Source organism: Muscardinus avellanarius, assembly GCF_963383645.1.
Source record: "Muscardinus avellanarius genome assembly, chromosome: 1".
NCBI lineage: Eukaryota > Metazoa > Chordata > Mammalia > Rodentia > Gliridae > Muscardinus > Muscardinus avellanarius.
The window spans coordinates 40,513,901-40,526,710 of NC_137786.1; the positions used below are offsets into that span (position 1 = coordinate 40,513,901).

At 37.9% G+C, this 12,810-nt stretch overlaps 1 protein-coding gene across 1 annotated transcript in view; it reads right to left on the reverse strand.

Annotated features, from left to right (window-relative positions):
- Positions 1 to 303: 303 nt before the first annotated feature.
- The window catches only part of EMB (embigin), a gene marked incomplete at its 5' end in the record, with an annotated part of 41,164 nt that continues 28,657 nt past the window's right edge, over positions 304 to 12,810 (reverse strand). The window contains 5 exons of the mRNA XM_080702235.1: positions 304 to 456; positions 1,511 to 1,565; positions 5,533 to 5,566; positions 6,778 to 7,057; positions 9,621 to 9,748. Coding sequence (XP_080558361.1) covers positions 439 to 456; positions 1,511 to 1,565; positions 5,533 to 5,566; positions 6,778 to 7,057; positions 9,621 to 9,748 — 515 coding nt within the window. The 3' untranslated portion in view covers positions 304 to 438. The remainder of the gene's footprint in view (positions 457 to 1,510; positions 1,566 to 5,532; positions 5,567 to 6,777; positions 7,058 to 9,620; positions 9,749 to 12,810) is intronic.

The window sequence follows — 12,810 nt, forward strand, 5'->3', positions numbered from 1 at the left end:
AAAATACTTCCACACATACTATGCATGATTAAGGAAAAAACTTTTTAAGACAAATGGTCAAAGCTTTCTCTTTAATAAATTCTTTGGTTATAGTCAGGTCTTTAGTGACATTTGTTCTATGACCTACTAGTGGATTTTGCTGGTGTCTAGTCTGTGTGTCTCTTATAAACTAGGATGAAAGTCATTATACTGGGCTACATCTCATGGAACAGACACAAAACAATTTACTTTAATGTGAAACAATTATAAAACAAAAAATATATCTTTAAAGCTGAGATAGCATATTTTATTTATGAAGCCACTGCTGTGCATGTTGCATAAATTTTTATCTTGTAAAAAATAAAAAAAACTCAGATGCTCTTAAAAGAAAGGCTGAACAAAGCTGAAATACAAACTCTTTCTCCATCTTCCCATGATTCTTGATACAATCTTTTCCAATTATTGGGCAGCAGATTCCTGCATTAAGGAAATGTATATGGAAAAATATAATGAAACACAATTAATATAGTCATTATTTGGTAATAGCTTACATCATTTTAGCAAAATAAAGCAGTACAGGGAAGCAGGGATTACAATTTACTTCCAAAGCAAAGAGTAGCTTTAATGTAAATGAACTAAATTTAAAAAGATTTTAAAATAGTAAAGCAAAGTAGACATTACAGGCTAAGTTATAGCACTAAATACAGGGGACTATATGAGAATAAAAAAAGAATGCAGAAGAATTGAGAAGAAAAAAAGCTATATGAAAACAAACCAGCCCAAAGTGATATGAGATTGAGATAAAAATATATCTAATATGTATATGTGTATATATATATATATATGTGTGTGTGTATATATATAATATTTGTGGTGCAGAAAAGGATGGAGAAAAAGGTGTATGCTATCCTAATTTTTTTTAAAACGTTCATTCCTTATGTTACAGATAGAACCCGTTTGACATTGCTCCTAAGATATTGTAGGGAGAAAAAATACTGAAGGGGATAGGCTGCATAAATGAAAATTAAATTATGTAGAGATGACAGTCCATTCCACCCTGTTCAGGCAGCATCCTTCAGAGTGAGTTCTGCACACATCAAACGTAACCTCCGCCTGTGACCTCACAGGCCTGGTCAGCCACACCATGGAGGCTGGGCTGAGAGACAAGAATTAGGGCAAGGTTAGACTTGTCCACAAGTATGGGGATAGCTGTCACATTTCTAAGAATAAGAAAGAGGACCCATACCTGAAAAGGAGAAAGATTCAAAGTTCAGATAGCTCTAAAACCCAGGTTCTCTAACAAATATATATATTAGACTGTGCAACTGATTTACTTTTAGATTGATTGCCACCTATTCTCTGGTGAAAAGGATGCTATTAATTTTTGTGTGACTATATATTTCCCCCCATAGTAGTGTGAACAAGCATAGGTCTTTTACAAAAATTAAAAAAAACAGCAAGTAGATTAATAGATAGCTTGTGTATACTGAACTATGCCTTATCTTTAGACTGTCATTTGTAAGTAACTTACATTTTTTCTGTGCCTTGGAGCGTTATTTTCTATACCATTGCTGTCGTCTGATTTCCTGTGTGGAAAACAAAAAGGAAAATCATCAGATGTTTACAGTGCATAAAATTAAGTCAGTACACCATTTATATCACAGCTACCAGGATAAAATATAAAACACCAATTTAGACAGAATTCATTCTTTCTAAACATGTTTCGCCATAATGTTCATTTTATTTTTATGCCATTGCTTGAGATGAGCTGTTGCCACAGATGATGATGACAAAGGCTTATTCATTTTCTACTGAAAGAGATCTGCTTCTTGCTCAGAAGAGTAGGGCCTGGACACAGAACCACAACTTCAAAGTTTTGAAACCTACATGATAATAGCCATTTGGGAGCTCAGCCAGCTGGTGTGACCAGGAGCTGTGACAGGATGTTTACTGCATTGCACTTGAGGTTAACCACAATATACATCAGAGCAGAACTACAAATATGGGCGTCAGATTGTTAAGAATGACTAAACTGGGTTGCACAGAAACTTTTTAAAATTAATGCCATCTTAATTTCCTGAGCTTTGGGGGTCTTATTGAGAACGTGTCAACCAATGCCTACTCTTCTAGTAATTGCAAAGTTTCTGGTCTACTTTCCAGGTCTTTAATCCAGATGAGGGTGGGGGTTCAAGTGGAGGGAGGTGTGGAGGAGGAGGGAGACTTAATGAGGAGAGCACTTTAATTGATACTATGTACGTATTATCAATGCAGATCTCAATATGTAGAGATGGGGAGGGACTGAGGTGGGTCTGGAGTACAGCTCACCAAGATCTGTGTGCATATATGTCCCTATCACTCTGAACTTCATTATTTTGTGTGATTATAATGTACCAATAAAAGTACATTAAAAAAAGAAATGACCAAACTAGATAAGGGATATACATAATCCTTGGAGATCTATAGGCAGGCTTGAGCTCATTAGGCTATTGACACTAAGTAATTAATTCAACGACCGAATCAGTAAATTCAAAATTGAAGTGTTGGGGTGCTGGGAGGTGGGACTGTGTGAATCAAAAACCAGATAAATAAGCAATTTCCTCATTGAACTACTTGAAATAAATAGCTTTTGTGTGTGTGTGTGTGTGTGTGTGTGGTACTGCAGGTGGAACCCAAGGGCTTTTCTACCTCTGGGCTACACTCCCAGACCTATTTTATACTTTATTTGGAAAGAGGGTTTCTCTAAGTTGCTGAGAGCCTCACTAAGTAGCTGAGGCTGGCTTTGAACCTGTGTGATCCTCCTGTCTCAGCCTCCCAAGTGCTGGGATTACAAGTGTGTGCCACCACGCCCGGCAAATGGCTTGCTTTGATGTTAAATGTCCAGTATTATTTTAAAAATTATTTTCACCAAGAAACTCTTGAGTCATGGGTATCCAAATACATATATAAGCCGGGCATGGTGGCGCATGCTTATAATCCCAGCGCTTGGGAGGCTGTGACAGGAGGATAGCACAGGTTCAAAGCCTTTGAGGCTCTCAGCAAGTTAGTGAGACCCTGTTTCCAAGTAAAGTATAAAATAGGTCTGAGGGTATAACCCGGAGGTAGAAAAGCTCCTAGGTTCCACCCCCAGTACCACAATAAAAATAAATAAATAAATAAATAAACCAACAAACAAACATGTAAACATTACATATAAAATATATTTTGTGTAGAATAAATAAAAATACTTTCAGTCAAAAAATAATTATCTCCTAACTAAAAATATAAAAGAAACATTGTTAAAGTTTTCTCTAAAGGAACTTAAAAGCCCTGTTCTACATGTACTAACCTTATGGTACTGAAAGAACCTAAAGTGAGATATTTTAAGTGATCTTTGTAGTGCAGTACAGGATGGAGAAAATGGTGTATGCTATCCTAACTTTAAAAAAAGTTCATTCCTTATGTTATACATAGAACCCATTTGACATTGCTCCTAAGATATTGTAGGGAGAAAAAAATACTGAAGGGGATAGGCTGCATAAATGAAAATTAAATTATGTAGAAATGATGGTCCATTCCACCCTGTTCAGGCAGCATCCTTCAGAGTGAGTTCTGCACACATCAAACATAACCTCCGCCTGTGACCTCACAGGCCTGGTCAGCCACACCGTGGAGGCTGGGCTGAGAGACAAGAACTAGGGCAAGGTTGGACTTTTCCACAAATATGGGGATAGCTGTCACATTTCTAAGAATAAGAAAGTGGACCCATACCTGGAAAGGAGAAAGATTCAAAGTTCAGATAGCTCTAAAACCCAAGTTCTCTAAGACTAAAACTGACCAACTTGCAAGAGCCAAGTTTCCTTCCCACTATCAGAGTCTCTGATTAAAAGAAAATACTACTTTTCCGCCACCTGGTTTCACAGAACCCCTGACCTCATTATTTCATGCCCTTCACTTGGAAACTCATCACTGGTAAATTTATTTTGGTACTAGATGTGTATTGAGTCAAAAATGCCTGTGTGAATACTGTCTAGGAAATCTGAAAGGAGTGGGCAGCAGTGTGGCCCAATCCTGCTCTCTCAAGTAGCTTGAAGACTCACGGGACTCCTGAGGACCAACAAGGATAAACTTCCAGGGCCACTCAGTGTTGGTGGCAGCAGCTCAAGGCCTCCCATTTCTCAGGAGCTTCGGCTGACTTCATCTGCTCTCAGTTCCGTGGAGACTTGAATCCCTGTCTTGGGCACCTCTGTCACCAGCCTCCACACTCAGTTCTCTGCTGGGGGGGAGCAAGAACTCCTGCCCTCCCCACACCATACCTGGCCTCTTCTCAGGCTCTACTCTATGGTTATAGGAGAACGTGTGACAAAATTTGTATTCTCTCAAAAATAATTAATAGTAGAATTCTAGGCCAATGACTTTCAATGTCACAGAGAATCAGAATCACTAGTAAATATTTTCCATAAATATAGATGTCCAAGCCCTTGAGGTTCTGATCTGAGAGAGCCACTGTGTTGTTTGCTTGTTTGTTTATTTGTTTGTTTGATACTGGGGACTGAACCGGCACTATTCCTCCAAACTATCCCCCTGGCCCTTTTCATTTTTTATTTTGAAATCGAGTCTGCAATCCACCTGTCTCAGCCTCCCAAGAACTAGGATTGCAAGTGTACGTCATCATGCCTGGCCTGAGCCACTATATTTGCGTTGGGTGGGGGGTACTGGGGATGGAACTCAGGGACATTCTCCCTCCGATCTACACCCTTAGCCCTATTTTTTATTCTTTATTTTTAAACATGGTCTCATGAAATTGCAAAGGGCCTCACTAAATAGCTGAGGCTGTTCAAGAACCATTATTCTCCTGTCTCAAGCCTCCCAAATCCTGGGAGTACAAGTATGCACCACCATGCCCAACTTGAGCCACTGTATTTTTTCTTTTTTTTTTTTTCTTTTCCTTTCTTTTTTTTTTTTTTTTTTCTGGTACTGGGGTTCCTGGAAACGCTTCTACCTCCGGGCTACACTTCCAGACCTATTTTTATATTTTTATTTGTAAACAGGGTCTCTTAAGCCAGTGCTGCTGGCTTCAAACCTGTGCGATCCTCTTGTCTCCACCTCCCAAGCGCAGGGATTACAAGCGTGCGCCACCATGCCCGGGAAGCCACTGTATTTTTAAAGAACTTCTTTCTGACCAAAAATATTATCAAGGTTGAGAATCATTTAAGTATATATTATTTCTTTTTTTTATTACTCTACACCGTGCATCAAAGCCTGTGCTCAGCATTTTCACATGTATAATATCATTTAACGCTACAGGTTAAAATGGGATAAATACTACTATGAACCCATTTTGTAGAGAAAAGAACAGAAGCAGAGAGAAATGAGAGCAAGAAGTGGCAGAGGGAGATGGAAACATAGGTCTAGAGCTCTGGAAGCCACTTGGCACCACGTGGATGTGTACGGAAGATGACACGCACATCAGATACCCTTCTGCTTTTTTGCTTCTACCTACAAACATTTCATTCAATTTCCTATTTATCTGTATTTTACTCTAGTAAAGATTCATCTGCAAAAAGTAGTACTTACAGCTGCTCAACTTGTTCAAATTCTTTCCCATCATCTGTGCAACGAAAGAAAAATTTGACAATTAAAAGATTTTTTTTTTTTGGTGGTAGTACTAGAGATAGAACCCAGGGGCACTCTACCTCCAAGCCACATCCCCAGCCCTTTTTATTTGGAAACAGGGTCTCACTAGATTGCTGACATCCTCACTAGATTGCAATTTTCTTGTCTTAGCTTCCCAAGTACTTGGACTATAGGCATGCGCCACCATGTCTGGCAGAGATGATTATTTTTATGGGACATATATTTTCAGTTCAACCTCCCCCCACGTGAAGAGGACACCATACCGCTCTTCTTTGGATGAAGGGGAGATGTGCTGCCTTCCACAGCAGAACCTGCAGTGCCGGCCCCACCCCCACATCCTCTCCCCCTGCCTTCAACACTTCACCCGGATTTCTGATCAAGAATAAGTTAGCACCCTCAGATTTTCAAAAACATGAGTGATGAGTCTGTTGCTATTTAAGCTATTAACATTTTAATATAAAACCAGGGAAGAATACAGATACAAATTTTCTCCAGGGACCATTGGTTTCTCAACCTATAACCCAATAGGCTCAGTCTACAAATCAGGAAAACAATGTTTCTCATAAGAGAGTCCCAGAATGTTTAATAAAATATTTTAAATAAAGTATCCAAGTTAGAAAAAAGTCTTAGAGATTTTTATGTTAAGCATATTTTTCTAATATTCCATTTTCAATCCACACATTGCCTAATTGGCGCTGAGGTACCAGTAGTACCAAAAAAAAGAAAGAAAGAAAAACAAATTAATTTTTTTGTGTGATACTGGGGATGGAACCCAGTGGCTTTCTACATCCGGGCTATACTCCCAGACCTATTTTTATATTTTATTTGGAAACAGGGTCTCACCAAGGTGCTGAGCACCTCACTAAGTAGCTGAGGCTGGCTTTGAACCTGTGCGATCCGCCTGTCTCAGCTTCCCAAGCGTGGAGATTACAAGCATGCACCACCACGCCCAGCTCAAAACAAAGTAATTTTAATGCTAAAACTTTTAGGGGAATTGAAACAAGATGACCATCAATAAAGGGTTATCACCACCACTATTAAGATAAATTCTGCTCCAAATAATAAAAGCTGGATTTTTCCCCAAAAGTCTAAAGTCACTAAGTTGTATTAAATCTATAATACATATCATAATCGAGTAAAAGTTATAAATAAGTGATCATTTTATCTAAAAGAAAGAACTCATACCTGGGTGCAGCTTTTTCTTTTGTGTGTAGAATTCACAAAGCAGAATAATAGCCACTAAGACAATAACTTCAGCAACTATCCCAAAAAATGGTTTGAGAGGCACCAAAAAGCTCAGCACGACAAGCTCAATGTGTTGTTCGGTCTCTCCCAACAGGAATGTTGCACGGCACCAGTAGGATCCCCCATCTTCCTCCAAAAGATGCATTATCTTGAGCCTTGTCTCATTAGCATAAGTCCCATTGATAACATATTTATCATTCATGTGAACATCAATAGGAACCTAATGTAAGGAGACATGAAAATCCATTTCTATATTATTGCATAAAAGATACATATCCCCTATAATCTAATTTTGAGCAAAGCTCTAAGACAGTGCCAAGAAAAATGCTTAATAGAAAAATCCACATATAATTTTGGAAGTTGTATATAGCAGACTTTATGTCTTCCCAGAATTTGATTGTCCAGGAAGCAAAGGAGGAAGTATATTCTTCTGTACAGATTTAGCACTGAATGATTGACCAAATAGGTTATCCTGGGTAAATATTATGTGAGAATTAAAGAGAGAAGAATACCAGCCATCTGGTTTTGCATCTGCATACCTGACTAGCTCTTCACAAGCATGGGTGCAGAGTGACCCCCACCCCAGCCGCCAGACTCCTATCTGCCATCATTCCTATGGGGGACGATCTCCAACCCTGGCAGTGGGTGCTCTCCACTCTGCAACTGAAGCTGAAATCTTTGAACTGTACAAAACTGGAAGAAACCGGCTGTGGGCCGGCTATCTGCAGGGGCCCGCACCCCCTCTCACCCTTCATTTCCCAGTTTTCCTCCTCCAGGCAAGCTGGCTTCTGTGATTTTCTGGGTTTTCCCCAGGCTCACCAGAGCCATGTTAAGCTATTTGGAAGCTGTTATACTTAATCTATTTAAATTAAATTTTATTCTCAAGCCATTTGATGCCTTCCCCGCTCTCTCACTCAACTGTCTGCTCAATAAGTGCTAATCGGCATACAAATATTCTCCAAGGTGATCTGAGGAAAAATGCTCTCTGTGTGAGCTTATTAATGGCAAAAAACAAAATTATAGTGCCCTGGTTCCTTGGGCACAGAGCACTGCCTGGGATGCTGTGACAAGTGTCCCCCTCTGAGTCAGAGCTGATAAATCTGAGTACTGCATTTAAATAAGTATCCAGCTGATTATTATACAAATAGTTGGTCATATTTCAAAAATCTACCTAACCTGGAGTTTTGACCTGTATGTTCCTTCTTCTCTGCATACCTCCCACATCCTATAGGACCCATGCTTAGAGCCCCATTAAGAGGATAATGATTCTCAAAGCAAATGAAGAGAAGCACTGGTATTCTGTAAAATGACATTCTAAAAACTTTATGTAATTCAGTTCAGGCTGTTGTTTTGTATCCTATGTACTGCATATTTCACACATCACTGTTGATATTTGCTTTTACTAAAGTTTTCAAGAATATTTACAAGTGACTTTCCTTTTTTGTGGTACTAGGGATTGAACCCTAAAACATTCTACTTCCAAGCTACACCCAGCCCTATTTATTATTCTTTATTTTAAAATGGAGTCTCACTAAGTTGCAGAGGACCTCACTAAATAGCTGAGGCTGGCTAAGAATCTGCAATCCTCCTGTCTCCATCTCTCAAGTACTGGGATTACAAGCATACGCCACCAGGCCCGGCTACTTGTGCCTTTTGTAATCATCAATAGCAGGACAAGCAGAAGCACTAATGGGTTACTTATACCTCCACAGTCTGAAACGATTTCTTTGAAAATTAAACCAATGTTGCCATAGACTCAGTTACCCCTGCTTCCCAAGTCCTTTCTCACTCATCCTTCAACAGTGTAATAGCACCAATTTTGTCTCAGGAAGAATTTAATATTTCATTTTAAGATCTATTCTGCCTCATATGCTCCTTCTAGAATTACAGCTTACCTTTAACAGGACTTAGAAGTCAATGCTCATTAGCACCAGAGTAAAAGAAAGGTATCCCCAAAAGACAGTGTCCTAACTTTTCCAATCATTTGAGGTCATTTGGGAAGAAAAAAAGAAGCTAGCGTTGTTTCATTGAATACGCTTTATTTTTATTTAGATCTTATCTTTAAATAACCATTTCTCTATGATAAATAGGAACTCAAAGTATAGTATTTGGCACCCCTCCAGAATCTGGAAAGCCAAAAACAGCCAATGCATTTACTGATAGGACGTAGGTCTAAGTTAGCAAATTTTCACTGTTCTTTTTTTCTTCCAAATTGTGTTCTTATATTCTAACACACATATTCATGGAATGTAAATAAAATAAATTTTCTGGTGGGGTAATTTCTAAATTGGTCAAGTAAAAATGAAATGTAACTTCTTTCAAAGAATTTAAATAAACTGCTAAACCTAAAAACAAAAGCAGCAAGCCTGGCATGGTGGTGCATGCTTGTAATCCGAGTACTTGGGTGGCTGAGACAGGAGGATTGCAGGTCCATAGCCAGCCTCAGCTAGTTAGTGAGGCTCTCTACAATTTAGTTAGACCTCATTTCAAAATAAAGAATAAAAAATAGGGCTGGGGGTATATCTTGGAGGTAGAATGAATGCCCCTGAGTAGAATGCCCAATACCTCAAAAAAGAAAAAAAGAACACCAATGAATGAAACTTTAAGAATATCTTCAAATGTAGAATATGCTGAAATATCAAATAACAACTGTTCTTTCCTTATGAATACACATTAAAGAATAAGATAAGTATAAGATATCATAGGAAGTTTGACTCTGTTGCAATCTTTTATTTATGAAGTAAAATTTTTTTGTTTTATTCAAATAAAAAATATACTCTTACCTGTGCACTCCCATTACTATTGTACCAGGTCCAATTTAAAGGAACACAATCTGCACAGCTACACACCAAGATACTAGAATCCCCCACATATGTGATCAATGGCTTGCCTTTTCTGAGCAGCTCAGGGACTAAGAAAAAAATTAGAGAAAGATACATTACTGAAACGCTTCAAGTAAAAGAAAGGTATTAAATTTAAAGACATTTTCTCATTTCATTTTCTCAATAATACGTTATTTTCTTTATATAGCTTTAGTTACATATGAAATGAAACTAATTTATAGTTGTTAGAGTGATGCCAATAGCAGTAATAATAGAAGTTAAACTGTTCCAATATTATTGTCTCTGACGTAGAAGTGGAAGAGAAGCCTTCCATGATTGAGCCTAATAACAAGTATTGAAATAAATGGCTATGTGTTTTGGTTAAGAAAGAAGCTTCGTGTTTTCACGCCTTTCTTCCCACCTAATATATCACCTGAGAGCAATTATACTCTTCAAATTTTTGTCTTAGGTGGTTTTTTAGATCAAAGGAAATTTTCAAGCTTTCTTAGAAAATCTTAGTTGATACAGATGTATCAGAAGCAAGCCAAGAGAAAGGGGTGGGAAAATTTAGGAACAGTGGAAAATTAAGAGAAAAAGAAGAGTGTGGGAAAGAGATTAAAAAACTCTTCTGTGTAGTTTTGTAAATATATATATGTATGTATACACACAAATATTCACTATGGCAAGTTTACTTAAAGCAGATGTCATTAGTAATAATGTGCACTGAACTTAGGAAAATTAAATTTTAAAGATGAGAACAATTTAGTAAAGGAAGTGAAAACATAAGAAACCCAGGAAATGCAACAGGAAGCTTATGACCAGCCTATATCGTGAATCAGCCCTTTCTGACGAACTGACTGACTGAAGAATAAATCACAGAATGCAGTCACTCTGGAGATATAGATTCATCAAAAAAGACTATTTTCACTTATGCTTTCCTTTTACTAGTTTTCACACATTCTTGATTTTTGTTTATTAGTTTGGTTTACCAGAAGAAGAAGGATGGAGGAATTACAAATGTCTACTTTTTTATACTACATCGACAAATTTTCACTCGCTTCATTTTTATACTTCGCATTTGGAAGGGACAGTTTTAATTTTAAAGATCAATTTCAATTGCTAATTTTAGTTTTAAAAGAGCAGTTTAATTGCTAAAATTCGATCTGTGGATTAAATATATTTTTGAAGTGCTCCTGAGTTTTTACTTCCCAACAATAACTAGGCAGGTGTTTGCTGGATGTATGAACTGTAAAGATGAAAAAGGAGAAAGTAATGGGTAAAAAACTGAAAAAGACATTCGAATTTGTATGACACTAGATGAGAGGTAAAAACGGGGTTCCAGAAGAAAGTTCCTTTGTGGGTTCTGTTTTTAGGTGATTAATATCACAATGATGAATGCTGCAAGTCTTTTTCTTTTATTCCTTCTTCGGAGAAAGAAGGAGGTGATATATGTATTATACTGCAGGCTAAATCACTGGCTACAACATAATTACACACATCGACCTCTTCTTCACCAAGACTGCTGAGCAGTGGAGTACTGACTGAGGCACTTCTAATAATAAAGAGATGCAGAGAAGAGGAAAGTCTGTCACGCTGAAGGAAAAAGAGAATGCTTCAGAAAAGCTGGGCGTGGTACTGACACAATAACAGATATACTGACCAGTGGATTAGAATAGAAGATACAGAAACAAACCACATATCTTTAGTCAATTACTCTTTGACAAAGGGGCCAAACTCATATGCTGGAGAAACGACAGCTTTTTCAACAAGTGGTGCTGGGAGAACTGGCTAACCATTTGTAAAAAGATGAATCTAAACCCCTTTATCTCACCAAACACAGGAATCAACTCAAGATGGATCAAAGACTTAGAAATTAGACCTGAGACTGTGAAGTTAGTAGAGGAGAGCATAGGTTCAACACTACAACATATTGGCACAGGCAGTAACTTTCTCAACAAAACCTCCAAAGCTCAGGAAATTAAAGCAAGAATAAACAAGCGGGATAACATCAAACTAAAAAGTTTCTTCTCATCAAAGGAAACTATCAATAACCTAAAGAGGAAGCCTAGAGAATGGGAAAAGATCTTTACAAGCCACCATTCTGATAGGGGGATAATATCCAGAATATACAAAGAGCTCAAAAGACTCTACACTAGCAAAACAAATATTTCACTCAGAATTACAGCGTTGCTGTTACTGGCTTTGCAGACATAGGTGGGTCATGCTCATCCTGAAGTGTTATCATAAAGGATTGAATAAGAAAATAAGTAAAGTGCTTGCTGCATTGAAAACACCACAGTGTTCAAAATTTTATTGGGATTATACACTGGGACCTCTTTTTTCTTTTTTTCTTTTCTTTTTTTCTTTTTGGTGTTACTGGAGCTCCTGGAAACCCTTCTACCTCCAGGCTACACTCCCAGACCTATTTTTTATATTTTTATTTGGAAACAGGGTCTCCTAAGCCAGCGAGACTGGCTTCGAACCTGTACGATCCTCCTGTCTCTGCCTCCCAAGCGCGGGGATTACAAGCGTGCGCCACCACGCCCGGCTTGGGACCACTTTCTTAATTAAGCTTTCTTATTAAGCTTTCTTACAATTTGTAATGCCCATGGCCCTTCTACATAGCGGTCATTACTCTGCTGAATAGGATCAATTTTCTTCATGTGGAAAAATGATTTCTAAGCCAGCCAGCCTTCTACAGCAAGGAAGAAATAAAAAACAGAAAAGGGAAAAGGCAAAGAGGAAGAGGAAAGAGAGAGAATTGAAATTTCATCTGAATGCATCGCAGAACCATGGAAATGTGTGGGAGCATCCAAGACAGAAGAAAATCCTCTTAGTTCTTTACAAACCACTCAAGATTAAAAAAAAAATTACAGGTGTCAAACAACGAGGAACAGAAGAATAAGTGGAAAAACAAGGGCTAGGAGAAATATGAAGAAACAGTAGCCCTGAGATGCCAGTGACAGTCCCAGTCCACCCTAGAGTACCATACAGAAAAACATTTTTTAGAAAAGCTATAAAACAGATTCTACAGCTCTAACCAAACATTCAAGAAGTTGGCTAAAAGACTTAAATAGCATTATTGTATTTGTATAAATGTTATAATTTAAACATAAAATATTAAATTCTAACTTTACTTATGTGGTACTGA